We start from the raw sequence: 19,039 nt of genomic DNA on the forward strand, positions 1-19,039 counted from the left end.
GCACTGTCTGGATGCTGGTTTATTTTCTGTAGGACCCAGACAGCAGCCGCAAAAGCCCGGTCTGGGACTTGTCAAAAATCCAAAGACAATAATGGAGACTTCAGAGCCCATAATCACTCCAGATATTCATGTTTGTAACTCTGATATTTGATATGTAAAGCAATATCTTTCTGCAGGGCCATTAGCAGGCTCGTTTCATCTCCCAACCTCCCTCCCTCCTCCTGCTGCAGTGAACTCTGGCACATTCTTGATCATTAGAGGTGGGACATGGAGGCAACAATATTATTTATTATTTATTTATTATTACTTATTATTATATTGTTATATTTATTTTTATTTATTTATTTTATATTTATTGTTTATTATTATTATTTATTGTTAGCCTCAACTTATTCTGAAAAGCTGCCCCCAGATTAATGAGAGCTCTTATCTCCTGATGGCTGTGATTTAGGCTTTTACTGTGATTGCTTTTGTGAGGTGGCTGGACAGAGCTCAGTGCTTGGGGCTTTGGAGCTGGGACCCAGGTGCAGGGTCTGCCCAAGCTGGCTCTTGGCTGGTTTGCATGCCAAAAGGTGAGGAATCATAGTTGCCAGCACGGTCTGTCCCCCTGCATCCTCCTAGCGCTGCAACAGATGCTCTGTTGCTGGCACCCAAGTTAGTGCAAGTTGGGGTGGGGTACCAGCCTGTTGCCTGGGTGTATGCACTGCTGACATCAGGCAGTCTCCCTTGGATTGCAGGTAAGGGGACACCGTGTCCACATTGGCCTGTGCCGCCATCCTCCCAGCACAAGACGTGGCAGTTTGAGTAACCATCACAAAATGGTACGGCCCCTTGCTCCTGGTGCATTGGGTGCTCTCCAGTTTGCCCCAGCCCTGGGAGTTATGGCAGGGGTTAACGGTGAGGGCATTGGCACAGAGCATCACGCTGGCGCCGGTCTGCTGGACTGCTTTGGGTGGGAAGGAGCATGGTGAGGACTGGGTTGGGACTTCAGTCTTTCTTCCATTTGGTCATTGGAAATGCAAATATAGGGAAATGTGAAAAGGATGGATTTTTTTTTTTTAGCGTGTTTAGTTTGCTGAAGAGGAGAAAGGAGGAGTGGTCTGCGCTCTGCCAGCCTTCAGGACATTTGGACAACTGCTCACATTGCATTGCTGGGTGTCCCCTCCAACAGAGGTGCCAGAGCCATCTGCAGTAGCGCCAGCAATCAGCAGGCAGTACAGGCAGCACTGTGGGCCTGAATGGCGCCCTCGTCCCTGCTTTAGTTACTTCTACTAATTTACCGTTTTCCCTAGCTTTTTAACCAGCATGTTGCAACACCACCCATCAGAGAGTCTTCTCAAGCAGATACTTAATCACTTAACGATTTACTCACCCAGTTCCTGCCACGGAGGCTGGTCACCCTCCTGAGTCACCCTGGCGTGGGTGCTGGGAGTCGTGACTCGTCGGGGTGGGTCTGGGTGCTTATGGCTTCCTACACCTGGTGCGGTACCAGCATCGAAGCTGGTAGCACAGAGCGGTCTGGGGTCTGCAAGACATTGCATCATACTTTTGCCTTCTGAGTGATAATTTTAAGGCATTTTACAAATATTAGTGAACCAAACCAAATCTGCAGTTTCCTAGGAGGCTCAGAGAAGATTTATTTCTCTCCTTCCCCCCCCCGCCCCCATATGAAAGGAAACTGGAGCACAGACTGGAGGCAGAAGCTGCACAGAGCCTGTGGCAGAGCCAGTAATGCAATCTGCCGGGCTGGATACCCTGTATTTTATGTAATTTTCTGTGCAAGTATGAAATTAATATAAGGGATGTAAAATATACTGGTCTGATCTGGAAGCATTTTGCTGAGGGTAAATGGTTATATAAACCAAAGTGTAATGGAGAATCAAAGCTAAAACCTTTCTAGAACTGCATTATAGGGACTGGAAAGCTAGGATTTTGAGTTAATCTGAGTGTGGATTTTTTTTTTTTCTATTCTTAGTCCTGACTTTCCTTTTGCATGTTCATTTCTGGTAGGCTGTCTTTGTAGCTTACTGTGTGTGAGTGAAATGCTGCTTGAAAAGCTTTGGTTAATGTCAGAGCCCTGAACTTGGATTTGTCCCCAAATTTCATCCATAAGTCACCTCTTGGTACTGTTTGCACAGTTCGGGAAGGCACTGCATAGTGATGTTGCCAGCATTATCTTCTACACACAAATAATGTGTCAGACCATGCAATCTATTGCAACTTCTTTTGAATACCATTTGTAATGTCAGAAAAAGGATTTATTTGTGCATAAACCATTCATAACCTGACCCTGGATAGTGTGAGAGTCATGCTACAACAGCAGATTGTCGTTATATATATTTTTACATATGTGTTTATATGTATATATTGCAACAAGGTTGATTTATTGGTAAAAGAAAGGTGTGAAACCTCCTGACACATGCACAGGGAGGGGATCCAGCAACCCTGACTTCTCTTTTACATTGGATGATTGGTGGCTTTGGGAAAGGCGCTTTTAAAGTTTCCTGCCTTCATTTCCCCAGATATAAGAGGGCATCTGAATTTCTCGTGCCATTTTGAAGCTGTTGGTGCACTCACAAAGCCCTGCCAGCATGTGGAGCATCGCTTGCTGCCTGTACTGCTAGTGAATTTCCCATCTCGGCCCTATGTTTTTGACCCAGCTGAGGGGCTTGGTGCAGTTGGGAGCACCTTATTGTTGAGGACAGGATAGAGGTATCATCCTCTGGCCCTACGGCAGGGTTGCAACTCCCTTCCTGTTCTGCTGCGGGACCTTTAGGTTTAATATACAGTGTATATGCAACCTATAGGTACATGAAGAACATCCTACTTGTTCCTGTAACTGAGTCACTAAAATGCATCCCCCTCTGTTATGGATCATGGCAGCTATTCAACAACTTTACGGATGATGGGTTCGGATAAACCAAACTCAGGTGGCCCCATGGTAACATGGGCAAACATGCTCTTTGCACTAGAGTTGGACCAGAAAACTGCTGTGAGCATCTTGCTGCCTGGTGACAGGGGTCTGGGAAGCTTTAAGGGCTGTGAGTGGTTAATGCTATGTTGGGTTTCTAAGAGCTCCTTGAAAGATGAGACCTGCAGCCTCCCCCTCTTTCCTCCCTGGGAACAGGAGGTGACCATCTGGTAGCAGTTTAGAGAAAGTCTGCGCTCTCAAATGGTACCATTGTATCATGTGAAATAACGGGGCCCCTGGCTGCCTTAGTCCCATAAGGCTCTTATGTGTCGAAAAACCCAAGAAAAGCTTTCCGTGCTTAAGCAAGCAAGCAAACGTAACCCCTGGGTTACAGAGACCACGTGAGGGGCAGAGGATGTTTAATGGGAAGCAGTTGGGCACTGTGGCTGTGGCAGAGCCCAAGGCTCCAGTTGTGAAGCAGGTCCTGGTGGAGTCAGCATCCCTCACTGTTTATTTTGGTCTCCTCCTGAGTTCTGTGCATAGAGGTTTCCTTGTATAAAGTATCGCCTTGACTGTTACTTGGGGTATTCTGTTCAAAAAGGGAAGAAAGGAGCAGATGTTCCCTCGTTGACCCACCGTGGGTCCCATGGGGTGCCCAGAGCTGGACTGCGGAGCAGGATGAGCTGCAGTGGACGAAGGGACGGGTAATCCTGGTGCTTCCCACTGGGAGATTTGGAGCCCTTAGGCAGGAGCCAGAGCCCTTCATGACATCTGGGTGCCCTTGGTTTGGCTGGGACCAAGGAGGGACTTCCCTTCTGGGAGAGGAGCGTGTAGATACGAGGTCCTGGCCATGCCATTTGCTTGTGGCTTCTCCAGAAAAATCTTGGCTGTCGTATGAGCTACTGGGTTTTGAAGCAGACCTCTGTGCCCTCTTCCCAATTTGCAAGATCCCTAAAGAGCAGCTGGTGGCATGTGCTGTGGGGTGACCGGGAGGACACAGTGACTGTGCTGAGCAGACATCCCCAGTGCCACAGCACAAAACAGAAAGACACACAAATATTTTATTATTTCTCAGGCCCAGTGCTTGCTTGGGGGAGCATCAGATCGGGGATGAAAGCATGCATTCCCTGCCTCAGAGTGACTGGCTGGCAGAAACCACATTTTGGTCAAAACTGTGGGTTTGCAGGAGCTGCCAGCAGAGCTGCCTGCAGCAGGTGCCATCTCAGAAAGCCTGTGCCTCCCTCATCCGTCAGGATTAATATTGGTATTTTGTAAAGCTGGCCCTGCCTGGCTGGCCCTGCAAAGTGAGGCCATGGCTGCATTATGCTGAGCAAAATGCCACTACCTCGAGAGGTTTGCAAAGGTCTGGTCCCCAAAGGAACACTGCAGCAAGTGGTTCCCAGCCCACACACGATGGTTGTGGGCAGAGGCTGGCAGGGACAGAGCTGCTTCTGAAAGGAAGCACTTGGAAATCTCATTTTAGGGAATTTTGGGCTTTCCCTGCTGTGGGAGGGGATCCACTGCCTTCAGCAATGCTGGATTGAGCCAGAGCTGCCCAAATTGGTTAAAAGGAAGCACATGTCAATGGCAACACCATTTTGCGCTCACGCCTCAGCGTGCGCACCTCCAGAGGAAAAGAAGGAAGGGTGATGCTCGGCACCTCTGCCTCTTTCCCTGCCAGCTGCGTCCAACACCGGCCAGCAGACTGGATGCTGCCGATGGGGCTGGGGAAGCCCTGCTAGTGCCGAAAATCCCCTGGAAAATGTCATAGTGGGGATAACCCTGCAGCATGGCCATCCCAAACCCTGCTCGGGTTTGTCTGAGGGTTTGGCCCAGGGTGTCCGGGGACATGTGGACCTGGGGCCCCACAGGAGCCTGGAGCATTAGCTGTGACTGCTGGCCTGATACCCTGGCACTGTGTGGGTGGGAGTGGGATGTGGGGCCCTGCAGCACTGCCCTGTCTTCAGCTCCTGCTGTTGTAATGAGCACACCAGCTTCCCTGCAGGAAGCCAGGAGGAGGGTCATCTGGAGCAGAGGCTGTTTACTTTCCTTTCTTGGCTCTGGGCAGGACAGGCTATTTTTAAGCTTTTTCTTTCTTTTTTTTGAGAGTTGTTTTGCTTCCTGAGGTCCTTCTCTCTTCTCTGTGCAAGGAGCAGGAGAGAGACAGTGCTGAGCAAGGGAGCTGCAGCCGTTCTCAGTGCCACTGAGCGCCGCCATGGCTGAAAGTGACATCCCTGAGGATGTTGTTCATGGCAGTGGGTCTCTGTCTCAGAGGTGGAAACACAAACCCTGTGGGTCACAGTTCCTCTCCTTTCTCATGCCTGGGATGTCTGACCTTCTCCAGACCACACTGGACTCAGGGCAGTGACCAAATGTGCCAGCAGGACAAGCTGGGTACCAAAATCCCCATGCAAACAGAGGCATGATTTGGACATCCCGTCCTGTAGAGAGTCATGGGCGGGAAAGCTCTTGGGTTGTCCCCAGGCAAATCAGTGACACTGGGGATGGAATGCCACTGGGGACTGGGGGTCCTTGTGATTTTGCTGTCAGAAATTGTGCTGAGCCATTTCCAACCCTCCCTTGGGGTGACAGTTCCTTGCCCAGCCCCTTGGGTGCCCCCTTACTGCCTGTCAGGTCCACAGCGCTGGCATGGGAGGGTTTACTGTGATGGCTTGAGTCTCCTGCAACTCTTCCTTAGGTTTTCTGATTGCCTTTGTGTCTGGGCTTTGACCTTTTTCTCCTTTTTGCGGTGGGTCTAGAAGGACCTGGAGAAAAGCTGTTTTTGGGTGTTATATTCAGTCCAGCTCTCCAATAAGGGCAGGGATGGCTGTGCTCCAGAAGGACTGTGCTGGTGGCATTGAGCAGGTTTACCCCGGGCTTGGGGCACTTCGAGAGGTTTGAGGTCAAAAGAAAGGGCCATGTGCAGTGGCTCCAGCAATGCCATTGCATGACCCACCACCTGGTTGCTGATGCCACCATTTCTTTTGGCACTAGCAAGTGGCAGGGGACCGAAAGGAGCTGAGATGATGGAGGTGGTTCATGCAGTGAACCCTGTAGGTCAGCAGGGCTGTTTGTATCCAAAGCTCATTATCAGGTCAAAAATAAGTCCCCAAATCACTTGGTACTGAGAAATTTCCAGAGGGATGTTGGTTAATAAAAGATGCTTGCCAGTGTTTCCTTTGCTATTGGGTTCCTTGAGAGCATTTACTTTTAAACTGTTCCTCCAGACACATCTGTCGTGAGGTTATTGGGCTGCTTTCTTGAAGGGAATAAAATGAGGCTGAGCTGGCTGGCTGGAGGAGTGACAAGCAGGTTTTAAAAGCCTGACATTGACAAAACTGAGATCCCATCCATCAGGGAGCTAGCAGTGCCTGGCCAGGCTGTGTCCTCTGCTGTTCTTGCCCACCCAGCTTTGCTCAAGGCTGGGGAAAGGCTCCCTGTCGGGTCGCCCCTTCCGCTCCCTTTGTTTTCCTGCAAAATGCAAACCGGGCTTGACTGGTGCATTGTTTTAAACTTAGGAATTTGGGAAAAAATAGCTAAAATGTTCTTTTCTGGATTAAGGGTGTGATGGAGAAGGAAAATGGTAGAGAAGTCTGTGCTGGAGAGTCTAAGCTGCAGCTCAGTTTGGAGACCTGAGTTTTGGCCATGTTGGAACAGCTTTCAAGTGTGGGACCTTTTTTTAGTTAATTGTTCTGGGGGTGCTGATAACTAAGGCTTAGATGCAGACCTGCAGTGCACAAGATGCACAGACCACAGGGCAGAGGTTGCCACAGAGAGCATCTCGACTCTGCAAGTGAGTGGTGACATGGCTGGAAGGGCTCCGTGGGATTCAGAAAACAGAGCAGATAAAATGGAGGAAAAAAAAATCTTTATTTTTCTTTACTGCCTTCCTCCCTCCTCCTACCAATGCCTGAATGTTTTTGAGATGCAGGATAGACCATTTTGTCACTAAGTGTACTTCATGGGGCAGGCCCTTCCTGAGTTTTACATGGTGGATGCTGTGTGTTGTGCTTCAGTGCTTTCCTCTCTTCTTAGCCATAAAGCAGCCATGGTGCTGTTTCCATCGGGCTACTTTTGAGGGTGAATTGCCCCCTGTGTCCCTCCCTGCCCACGTCAGCTGGGAGCCACTCGCTGGGAGCCGTGGCTTCCTGGCAGTTCCTGTGCCAGGCTCTGAACCACAGTTGGGGGACGTGGATGTGTGTCTGTGCCCATGTCTGTCTGTCTCAGCATAGAGGGGCTTTTGCAGGGTCACTAATACAGAGCATCCTGGTGAGGGTCCAGGTGATGGTCTGCAGTGCCCATTGTGTCTGGTTTAGCAGTTATATTTAGCAGTTTTTGTGTATTCCCCCCAAAAAAGGGAAAGCAGCCTAAAGCCTGTGTCCTAACACTTTAACCCCTGTGTGCCTCCCTGTTTTATGGCTTGTCTGACATGTGAGCCCCAGCTCTGAGGGTCGGACTTTCCTCACCAGCACCTTTGGGACCCTTGGAGGGGCCATCGCTGACCCCAGCCCCTGCTTCCCAGGATGGAGGCAGCTGCATCTGCTGCGGCCCTGCCTGGAGCGGGGGGCGGCGGGTGCCAGCAGCTGTGTTTGCAGTCTGCTGGCGGAGCAGAGCTGGGGCGGCTGCCACGTGGACGGCCCCCCCGTCCTGCCGGCTGGACCCAGCTGCGCCAGATGGCTTCTCTCCGGCGAACGGATGTGTCCAAGGGACGGAGGGTCCCCAGACCCCCTGGCCCTGCCCGGGGGGTCAGAGCAGCCCAGTGGAGCAGAGGAGGCGCTTCCTGTGCAGTGGCTCTTCTCCAGCTCCACCCCAGGGGTGGCCAGGAGGTGGGTGGACAACCCTGGACGAGGGAAGGCTGTGCTCCAGTCTCTACCGCTGCTCCTGGCATCCTGTGTGATCTCAAGCCCAGGTTTTTAAAGGCTGAATCTCACTGATATTATCCTGTTGATGTAAAGGATGGTGGACCCATTACTGATGCCTGTGCTGGTTCTTAGCAGCATGGCTGTCATCACACTGGCTCAGCCTAGTCTCATGGGGGCTCCTTTGGGACCCCAGGCCTGTTCCTCATCTTGTCCCGACCCCATGCCTGGCTGGGTACCGGGGGACACAGGGTTATGGGCAGCCCTTGGCATTTGGATGGGATTCAGCAGCGGTTCTGTATTTCTCCCTGCTTCCTATGAAGTTCAGCCTTTTGTTTCCACCTGGCTGGCTCCTGTGCAGAGCAGGGGGTCGGCTCGGCTTAAGGGCATCTACTCTTTTAATGAGGTCTGGCTTCAGTGGGGTGGGAAGGGCTGTGTGTGGGACATGTGGATGTCCAGGCATGAGCCAGGACATGATCACGCAGCTGCTTGCCCCTTGACTGCATGGCTGGGATGGGAGCACCACTCCACAGATGGAGGCTTTCTTCAGTGACACTTTGTGCCCCTGAGCTGAGGATCTGACACAGGCATCCATCAGGTTTCCTTAGACATGCTCCTGGCTTGGAGGCATTCGGCGGTTTCATTCTTAGGTAGCTTGCCTGACCGGGGTGCCCTGTGTGCTGAGGGACCATGTGACGGGCAGAGCCGAATGATGGGCGTCTGAGTGCTGTTCTGCTGTGTGGGGCTGACCTGTGTGCTGCTTTACTGCAGCTAAGACCATGGGGGCAGATCCTGCATGGTGCTGGGGCTCGATGAAGGCAGGACTCTGCTGCCTCTTCACGCATAAATCGGAATATTCAATCTGACGTTGCATCCATTTCTCTTTGCCTCCTGACTTCCCTGTTGGTAAAATGGGGATGATGGTGTTCAGATTTTAGGATGTCCCGAAGGCGTCCCAGTTGGCCCCTTCCTTGCACCAGGGTCTTGTGTCAATATTTTGAGAGCTCTTCAGTCTTTGGCCCAGGTGATCTCTAGGATTGTTTTCAAGGATATGAGCCTTTGTGGCTGCCACCTTTGTTTTTATTGCTGCATTTATATGGATTTGATGCTCTCTTGGGATTGTTTTCATGTTCCTGACTTGGATTTCTCTGGCAGTGCTCAGCGGAAAGCCTGTGTTATCTGCTCATCCTTCGGATACGAGAGGAAAAGGGAGGTGCTGGGAGTGGGTTGTTGGCTGCTGCCAAGTCCCGTGCTTGCTCTGCTCTGCCATGCCACGGTGGGGCCCTCTGCTCCCCTCTGAGCATGCACAGGGGTTGAATTTCCTGGCTCTGGTTCCAGTTTTGTTACTGGGTTTGTAACTTGTCTGAAGAGGCAGAGCCTGGCCCCTAGTCCTCACCTGCTTTAAATGGGACTATGAACCCTTAGGTGGAGGAGCAGGAGTGGGGTTACAAGCCTCAAGCAGTGTCTGTAAGCCTCTCTTGAGATGCTCAGGTGGATGGTAACTAAATTCTGAACTCCTTTTGATGTTTTTCAGCTCTGAAAAGATCTTTTGAGGTGGAGGAGGTAGATCAGTCTTCAAATTCTTCCACCCCACAAAGACGGACCCCGAACACCCTCCTCAGGTCCACTGTGTCCAGCTCCACACAGAAGTTTCAGGAACTTGGCACCAGGAATTTGGAGCCGTCTGCCCGACATGCGGACCCCACAGGCCAAAGATCACCCAAGCCCTCTCTGAGGAGAGTGGAGCTCTCTGGACCCAAACTGCCCGAACCAGTATCCAGAAGAACAGAAATCTCCATTGACATCTCATCCAAGCAGGTGGAGAACTCCACCTCAGGGTTGTCAAGGTTTGGCCTCAAAAGAGCAGATGTGCTGGGGCACAAACCCCCAGAGCCTACTCCAAGGAGGACTGAGATCACCCTCGGCAAGCCCCAGGAGCTGGGTCTCCGGAGGGTAGAGGCGCCAGCATCAAAGATCCCTGAGATGCCCCAGCGGAGAGCTGAGACGGCTAATGCTCCTGTGCCTGACACAGCCACGAAGCGCGTGGAAATTCAGGTAGCAAAGGCTGCTGAGGTCCCAGCCCCACCGGCACGGCAAGTGGAGAGCTCGGAGCCTCCTCTGACCACCCAGCCTCCCCAGGCAGAGCCAAAGCTGCAGCCAGTGCTGATGGAGAGCCTGTCAAAGAGAGAAGAAGGTGAGTACAGCTCTGGGCAGCTGTTTGGGTGAGGCTCTGGCTGATACCTGCCTTTGTCCCTTGCTGTGGGCTCAGAGCCCACGTGGGGATGCAGTTTGTTGCGTGCTGCTCTTTCAGCTCTAGTGGTTATGCTTTTTCTGGCTGGTCTTGGATCTGTGCTCAGATGTGTCTACATACATGGCTGTTATCTGTGGGTTTATCCTGGCTGAAAGAGCTGTCAGTTTGTATAAAAGATGCTATCAAGCCTAAAATGAAATAAAAAAGAAAACGTCAAAAGCCTGGGTGCTTGCAGAAGCTGACAGTGCTGCCAGCTTGGGCCCTGTGTGTGGACCCACCCACCTGTGCAGCATCTAGAAAAGCCTCTGAGGTGCTGGAGAGGCGGTGGTTGTGGAAGCATTGTTGTGATGGCCTGTTGTTTAGTGTTGTTGCTTATGGTTGTGGGGCAGAAACTGCCTCTTCATTAGCAGGAGTCAGGGTTTTTTGGCCTTGGATCCAAAGTCTAATAAAATTGTGGACCAGAGCCACTGTTAAACTGGAGCCCTGGCTTGTATTAGCTCTATCTTGTTGTTGATTAAACCCGTATTAAAGCTACCTTCCCTCCCCTGCCAGACATCATTTATTATCCCTAATGTTTTGGAGATCTTTTTTGTTTTCCTCTTCTGGGCTGTTAATTATTTTTCCACTCCCCATCACCCACGAGCTCTCGCCTGTGAGGGATGCCGTGGTCAGTTGGAGGGTACCACGTCCCTACCCCAGCCTGTGCCTCTCCCTGGGGGTTGTGGGATGGCATGCAGTAGCCAAGCCGGGACCTGGGAGGTCCATGCCTGGCCCCGCAGTTGGACCACGCACCTTTGTCTCACCCGTTGTGGGATGGTCTTCTGCTCCATCTCCTCTCCCTGGTCACAGGGCAGTAACGGGGTCTCTGGAGAGGCCAGGTTTTGGTGTGTGTGAACGGTCTAAAGTCAAATTGGGAGTCAGTGGTGGAGCTGATATTGAACCTGTAAGACTTGAGTGGGCTTCTCTCACTGTGCATGTGTATGGCTTAGGTGTGGCTTTTCTGAGCTGGGTTTTAAAGACTGGACAAACAGCTCCAGCAGGGAGCATGTTGGGCCAACTCTAGCTGGGCATGGCTGAGCTCTAAGGCCCAGCCCAGTGATGGGGTTCAGCCTGGATCTCCATTACAGGCTCTCTGTCCCCAGCCACCATGTCTGTGGTGCCCAGGAGGCTCATTTTCTCCCATGGGTGGCTGCTCTGAGCTTCTTTCCAAGCTCTGAACTGCAGATGGTTGGGCACTTTAAGAGCATAAGGCCGTCTAAGCTGCTGAATCCCCCAGCTGCCTGGGGGGAAGAGGAAGGGCCCTCTGCATCAAAAAGGACTTCAGAAGCCTGGGACAGCTGCTGGGGATGAGTTTTACCAAAGAGTCCAGCTGTCTGGGGACCGCCTTGCAGAGCGAGCCAGCTCTTGGTACTGGTACAAAAGGGGCTTTCAGTCTAAATGCCTCCAAGAAGAGCAGGGAGAAAAAGTAGATGGGATAGGGAGGGCTCCATCTTGTTCCTTCATGCCAGCATGAACGTAGAGCCCAGAGTCGCTGCCAGAGCCTGTGTACCTTTCCCAGTCATCTCCAGCCTCTTCCATCACCATGATTCAAGGTTGCCCCGGGCTGCTCTTGTGCAGGATGAGTTCAGGGTGCTCCTCCCTGGGATGCTGGGTGGTGGATGGCATCTCTCCTTGTCACCAGTGTAAGCACAGGGAGGATTTTTGGGAAGGTTGCGCAGGGACCCTCAGGGAGCCTTGTGGATGTTGCTGAAGCTTGCCAGCTCCACTGCAGCTCTGGTCCTACCACAACGCCCCAGGGGAAAACATTGGCTCATACCTGCAGCAGAGGTAACACACAGCGTGAAGTCTTGCTCCCTCTTGCTGCTCCCAGGGTTTGGGGCACCCAAGAGATGCTCCCACGGCACTGGATGCTCCTCGATGCTGTTGCTGGGTGGCTCTCCAGTGCAAACAGTTGAAGAGGGGGTGCAGACAGCTGCTTCCAGTTGCTCTCAGCCCTGAGCTGGGACTTGCCTTCCACCAGTTGGAAGGGCTCAGCGGCCTTCCTGTTAACCCCGTGTCCCGCTGCCGGAGGTATGCAGGAGAGTGTGTTGTGCAGGAAGAGGCCGGTTGGAGAAGGGCAATCACAGAGAGCTCATCAGCTTGGAGCAAACCACAAAGGAAAGGAGTAATTGAAGTGCTGAGCTTTGTTAGGATGGCACTGCTGGTGGTGTGGGCTGAGCGTGCTCTGGAGCCATGGTTCTCAAGGTGGGAGGAGGGCAGGGAGCTGTTCTTCATGAGGCAGAAGAGCAAGAAATGTTCCTCCCCATTCCTCTTCTCCATGTCTGAATCCTTCTCATGCTTTGTTGCACTCCCTGGGGAGCATTCGCTGCGCTGCTGTGTGTTTAACATTAAGTTGGGCCATTGGTGACAGGGAGACAAGACATGGGTGCGCATCACAGGTGCAGTGTACCACTGCACCAGCATCCTGGGCAAAGCTGGACTTCGTGTCCCCAAGGTGGCTGGTGCTCCTCAGCTGGGACAAGGAAATGTGATGGGATGACTGGGCAACGTGGACTGCTATAGTCAGAGTTGTCCAGAGAAATCTGAGCAGGATTGTGCAGCAGGTGTAGGCAAGGAGATAGCATGCAAAGGGCAGAAAGAGGCACAAGCAATTAAAAATAAATATTAAAAAAAATGTGAAGGGAAGTGCTGTTTCTGAACCTGCAGCCCTGGGGGCTGCGGAAGTCTGTCTTCACTGTGTAGGACTTACAAATCTTAACATCCAAGTATGACTGGCTGTGGGTGGTGATGGCCTCTCCCCAGCTCCTGCCCTGGGCAGCAGTTTGCTCCTGGCCCTGGAGCGCTGGCCCAGGCTGGAGCTGGTGGCTGAGACTGTTCCCTCCTTGTGCCGTCTGAGCAGGGTGTGCAGTGCCCACACCTGTGTGGCCAGAGTTTGTTCCTTGCCGTGGTACCACGCTGTGACAGGAGGGGGCTGAGGCAGGTGGCTGTGCCCCCGGCTGCCCTCCCGCTGCCTTTGTGGGGCTGGGTGGGGTGGCTGGGTCCTGCTTCGGTGACCCTTGCTGGTGTTGCAGCCAGCGGGGTGCTGGCTTGGTCAGCCCCATTGCCTCCTGCTTCTGACCCTCTTCTTCCTCCCTGGCTTGCTCTGAAGCAGTGGCTTTGCCTGGGACGTCTCCTGTGGCCCTGGGCAGGGTGGCAGCCCCTCCTGCCTCCTTTCCACTGTGGCAGGCTGAGCGTGGCTGCTCATGAGAGGGAAGGGGAATCGTGAGAGCAGCAATACTTCATCTGGAGACATCTGCTGGCCCTTCACAAAGGAGGGATCTTGAGGGCTCCTCCCAAGCTGGATGTGGGACAGGCCAGTCCTTGGGAAGAGCTGTATCAAGCCCGTCATGGCTAATACTGCTGTGTCCTCCTGCCTGAGCAAGTTCTTCCACTGGTGCTTTCCATTGCTGATGCTGGGCCTGTGTGGTTGAATGCCATGTTCTCCCGTCGTTCCTTGCAACCCAGTGGTGGTTGGATTCAGGGACGAAGGCATCGTTGGTCCCAGAAAAGTTAATGTTTTCCACATCAGTTTAATACTCTGTCTGCTCCCCCCAAATCTGAACCTCTTTGTATTTGTGGTGAAGGCTCATTTCTGGCATCTCAGGTGACAGATGAGAAGTGATCCTGGATGAGAAGTGGAAGCTGGTTTGATCTGATGATCCTTTTTGTCTCTGCCACAAGCTGCTGTGGTCACGTTGCCTGGGGCCGCAGGGACAGCACGCTGCCAGCAAGGCATGCTCTCCACTGCGGCTCTGCTGCCTGCTCCTGCCATTGCCCCATTTTCCTGCTCTTGGCAACTGGTAGGGCCACAGTTCTCCTCCCCCATGGTCCTTTCTTGCAAGGTTGCTCAGGAGCTTGGTTAGATAAATCAAGGCAGATATAATGAATAAGGAAGCTTCACCTAAGACAGGGACTTGACGTTCTGCAATATCCCATCCATCAGCGTGGATGAAGCGTGTCTCTGTGCTGATCCATGGTGATGTGCAAAACAGTCTGAACCATCTCTGAGCTTCCAGCTTTTTGGAGTCTTTCTCCCATTGCTACCTGATGCCTTCCTTTGGGACAGCTATGTGGGGTGCCAGGCACCTCATAAAAACTAGCAAGGTGCCTACTTCTATTTTGCTGCAGAACAAGCAGGACGACGTCAGGATAGTGAAGCAATTAAACTTTTTCACTCTCTTTTTCTATCCTTGGACCCCTATGGAAAGCCTTTTCTTTAGAACTTGCTGTTTTAGAGATTCCTGCAGAGTTGAGCTAAAATGGAGGAAAAAAAAAAAAAACCCAAACAACAAAGGGTGGGGGTGGGGGCAAGCTTTCAGATCCACAGATCTCCTTGTGAAGGCCGCATCTGAAAACTGGGGATGTATTGCTGTGTGCTGGGGAAGCTGTGGTGGAGGCTGCAGCCTGGTGCCCCCCCCAGCCAGCCTCAAGCCTGCATCCTGCCATGGACACCCAGGGATGGAGAAGTGAAGCCACTTGAGCTTTGGGGCGACTTTTCTTCTGTGCTGTCCTGCAAGGGTGACGCTGAGCGAGGGGCTGGGCTGTCTTGCTAGAGCTGGGGGTTTAGAGGGGTTTGGATGACTGTTAACGTTCCCTGCAATGAAGAGGCCAGGGCCAAGTGGAGACGGAGTGAGTAATCGTTTCCAGCTCCCTGAGCTGCACAGCAATTTAACTGTACAAAGAGATTAAAGCTGTAGGGAAACATTTCCTTAAAAGCAGCTGACACATTTGGGCTAGATTACGGGTAGTCTTTTGTTGTTGTTATTTTTAACAGGAAAGTGTCTACAGCCTGAGATACCAAATGGAGGGGTTGAGTGAGAAACACAGAGTCCCAGTTTGTGAACTTAGGTACCAAAAATGAGATAATCTGGAAAAATTGAGACCTGCAGTGCTAGTGACTTGGGATGAAGGAGTGGGAGCGTGTGTGTGTGGGACAGTCACATCCCATCATGGAGATGCTGCCTGATGTGGGACACCAAGTGCATGGCCTCCTGCCTGTGTGGGGCGGGCAGTGGTGGGGGCTGGGCATTTTCTGCGTTCCCCCTCCCTGTGTGCTCTCTGTCCCTGGCTGTGCAGGAAGCGGCCAGCGCACCTCAGTTCCTTTTGGAGCATATTTTGGGCACCGAGGATGTTGGAAGGAGGCCAGGTGATGTACATGCAATGGTTCATCCGCTGCATATCTTTGCCCCCCAGGAATGCTGTTCCCAAACTCATCACATCGTGTTCAGCTCCGGTCATGTTGGCATTCACGTGTGCCCTTCTTTGTGTCTGCATGGGCGCAGCTTCTGTGGATGCCATCGTGGTCCCATGTGGGTGCTCCAGCCATGCAGGATACGCCCTGGGCAGCGAACCTGCCTGCCTCCAGTCTCCAGTGCAGGCAGCCAGACCCAGGTGCAATCATAGAGAGAATTTGTTTCCCTTGTTGGAAGTCCCTGAGGGCCCATAGTAAAAGCACTGTGATCTCCCTAGTGGTGATTCATTATGCAAAGGAAGTTTCCCATAGGAAGTGTTATGGTTCCCATTTCCCTTCCCTGCCTCGCGTCCCTTGAGACCAGGAGAGGGTGAACCCATGGATGCTGAGCTGCAGACCCCTCCTGGCGCTAGGCTCAACAACGTGGCAGGTCTCTTCTGTTGCTAGGTTGGGTCTGCAGGATAGGTTGTGCATCAATGTCATCACTTCCTGAACCTTGCAGGAATCATCTAAAGCCGAATGTGTCTGTAGAGGTCAAAGCCTCCTGATCCAGGCAGGAGGTGGCCAACTGCACAGCACCTGGAGTGCTGGCTCTCTGCAGGCTCATGAGTCTGTGCTCGCTGTGTTCGGGTGTGAACCCTGTGCAGCTGCAGGGCCCTCGTGGCTCTGCACCTCCACGCATGCAAACTGGAGCAGCTGCTGCCTTCCAGGCAGCCCCTGGGCACAGAGGTGCCTTTGCTGCATTGGGAACTGCAGGTGAGTACTCCTGCCTGCCCTTGGATTTGCGTATGTTTAAGTGACACTGGAAGGCGGTGGGGAATGCAGCCCTGGCTGAGGGCCGTGTGTACGAACCAGGCCCAAGAGCTGCTCTGTTTATCTTGCGGTATCTGCGTGTCTGGAGCCCATGGTAGTTCTGCTGGGGAACGTACTCCCCACCCATCAACTCCTTTGGCATCTTCAAGCTTTCTCACATTTAGGTTAATCATCCTACAGGCTGATAAGGCAAATAAAATCCATTATCTTGACCAAGATAAAACAAAGAGTTTGCTTTGATCTCCCGCAGTAAGGCCTGGCCACTCGTTTTGTGACTTCTCTGCTGTCTGCTGAGGGAGGGAAGCGATGGCAATGGTGATGAACCTTCTGTAGTTAAGAAATAATTTTCTTCTAAACTATTTCTAGACATCTGTCCCTGCCTGAGATGTTTCTGTTGGCCAGTAGTTGAAGCAACACCATAGGCTGGGTACGGTGCCAACTCTATGAACTGTGTAAGAGGACTTGAGGAACTGAATTGAGATTATAGGGAGATAATTTTGTTTTGAGAAGATCAAACATTGTTGTGAGCAAAAAAGATGACTTGACAGCAAGCCAGTTGTGTTCTTTACTCCTCCAGCAAACAAACAGGCACAGAGATGCTTTTGTATTGTCCAAGATGCTACGAAGAAGCTGAAGTAAATGTGGCTATAAATGGAAGAAGCAGCTGGTCTTGGATTGCAGCCTGTGCTCAGACTTCTTTGGGCTCAATTTTTCTTACATCTGTTACAGGTTTTAAACGAGGGACTTGGGGAGAGGGCTGCTTTCCTTTGGGTTAGTTGAATCTGGCCCATTCGTTTTGTTGTTCTTCTGAATGGGTCTCTGCGTAGAAGTTCCCTGGATTTTTATAGGGTCATGCACATAAATATTTCAGTGTCTTGAATTGTTTCATTTTATCTTGGCATGAAGATAGTACTGGACATATTTAGAGACGAAGCTGGACCAAAGGGTCTGGTCCAAAACATCTTGCAAACAACAAAACTTTGCAGATGTTTATGCATTTATGAAAAGCAAATAATTTTAACAAGCCATCAAAGGTTGCTGTGCCAGCTTAGGAGCGACAGCATGGGGATTTTCAGTTTTTTCTGTGTGGAAGCGGTTGGTTTTTGCATAGCAAAGACAAGTTGTACAACAGGGGTGAAAATGATGGTCTAGCAGATATGAGCATAACCTTAGATTTATGTTTTGTTTTTTCAATGTAAGGGACAGTGTCCAGGTTACATCTGAGTTGGGTGGTCTTACCAGCCCTGAGTGTTCTCTGAATTCTAGGTCTGCAGGGGCTGTCCATAGTGCAGCTCTAGTGTGGTCCCTGGCTGGTGTTTCTAAGGAGCTCAAAAATATTTAGTGGGAGCTGGGTACTTACCTCGTTCTGTCTCTCTGTGAATTCAACCTTTGTCCATCTATGAGCAGGGAATGCTCCCAATGGATCCCTTGCACATGGCTTTATCTGTACATACTGCATGGCATTCACCCTGTCTCGCTTGAGATGTCTGCACTTGATTTTATCATGTGCATGTCTCCCTTAGGCTGGTGTGAACTGTGTCCTCAAAGGGTTTGGTTTTCTCTGCTGAATGTAAAGAGAGCCTATGCAATCAGTTCATCTGGAAGTGTCTCCATTTGGGTGAGACAATTTTTACCCTCCTATATTATTTCCAGAGTCAAAGAAATGGAGGTGAAAGGGATGTTGCAGCAGGACAGAACTGTGCAAGTCACTAATCCCTTGTTATCAGTAGTGTTTGACAGCCCCTCAGCAAACCTGGTCTTGTGTCAGGTTGTTCTGCAAACAGGTTGCTGTGGACAATCATTTATTTAAGTGCAGGGGTTAGAGTGTCTTTGATGCTTATCGATAGTACTTCAGCTTTTTATAATGGCTCTGTTCTTCTCCCCCCTCCTCCTCTCTTGCTGTGCATGGAGTGGGACAGACATTCCTTCCAACCCTCAAAGAAGAGCTCAGTTTGGGAAAATCTCAGGGAAGGATGATTAGATGGGAATCCAAAAGGGTATGGTGCCTAGGAGGAAAAGGCAGTGATAAAAGCTACCGATACATAAGCTTTCTTAGGAGCTTTCTCAGTTACAACTGTATGGTAACTCACAAGTCTTAAATTGTATTTTGTTGCTTTCAACTCCAGCATGAATGCACCTGGGACATATTTCATGTGTGATGGGTAGATCTGGAGGGGTATCGCAGGTACTGCCCTATCCAGCTTCGGCTAGAGCCCTTGCCTGTGTTTGCTTCCCCTGCATGCTATTGCTCTGGATGGGAATTTTTGTTTACTCTGTTTTTTATTTACTCTGATCTGGGAGGCTGTGCTGGTCTCTACTGATGCACCAAAGTGGTGGTGTCCTCTGAACCCTTCTCTGCAGTTCTGGTACATGGAAATACAGGATGAGTCCCTGGTTACAGTCTCCGAAGCCACAAATGTGCAGGCTCCTGCTGTTATGCGTGTAGAGGTTGCTGTCCTCCATCGCATGCATGGTGTACTTAGGGTGTTCACTGGCAACTCACTCCCATCTGTAGTGGAAATAAATTTAGGGACTGAGTCAGGAAAGCACTGAGAAGACAACAGAAGGTTGGATGGCAAGTCAGGATCCTGCCTTTGCTGTTCACTTGCTAATTGTCCTCGGTGAATCCCTCTATCCGCTTCAGTTCCTCTGTTTGTAACAAGGAGCTGGTGAACATGGCAAAATGCCATGGGTTCAGTCCTTGCATTGAGTCCTTTCTTCTTCGAGGTTCATCTGGTGATAAGGAAATTGCTGGTCCTGGTCACAGAGGCGCAGTGGGATCATGCAGGATGGGAGAAGCTGCTCTGCCCAGCTTACTGGAGGGGTCTACAAAGATAGAGATCTTCAGCTGTCCAGGAGGAGAGGGAAGGTATCAAATGGTTTCTGTATCAAAACCTTCTCCAGTCAACTGTGCTCTTCAGTCTGCTTTCTCCTGAATTTGAAAACCCTGTAGTCTGGAGTGGGGGGAAGGAAAG

The 19,039-nt window shown here is 51.3% G+C and overlaps 1 protein-coding gene across 5 annotated transcripts in view; it reads left to right on the forward strand.

Annotated features, from left to right (window-relative positions):
• The window catches only part of SEPTIN9 (septin 9), a 143,289-nt gene that overhangs the window by 73,347 nt on the left and 50,903 nt on the right, over positions 1-19,039 (forward strand). For all 5 annotated transcript variants that reach the window (XM_064467445.1, XM_064467450.1, XM_064467449.1 and 2 more), the window contains one exon: positions 9,305-9,964. In XM_064467445.1, the coding sequence (XP_064323515.1) occupies positions 9,305-9,964 (660 nt within the window). The remainder of the gene's footprint in view (positions 1-9,304; positions 9,965-19,039) is intronic.

Source organism: Phalacrocorax carbo, chromosome 16, assembly GCF_963921805.1.
Source record: "Phalacrocorax carbo chromosome 16, bPhaCar2.1, whole genome shotgun sequence".
Classification (NCBI taxonomy): Eukaryota; Metazoa; Chordata; class Aves; order Suliformes; family Phalacrocoracidae; genus Phalacrocorax; species Phalacrocorax carbo.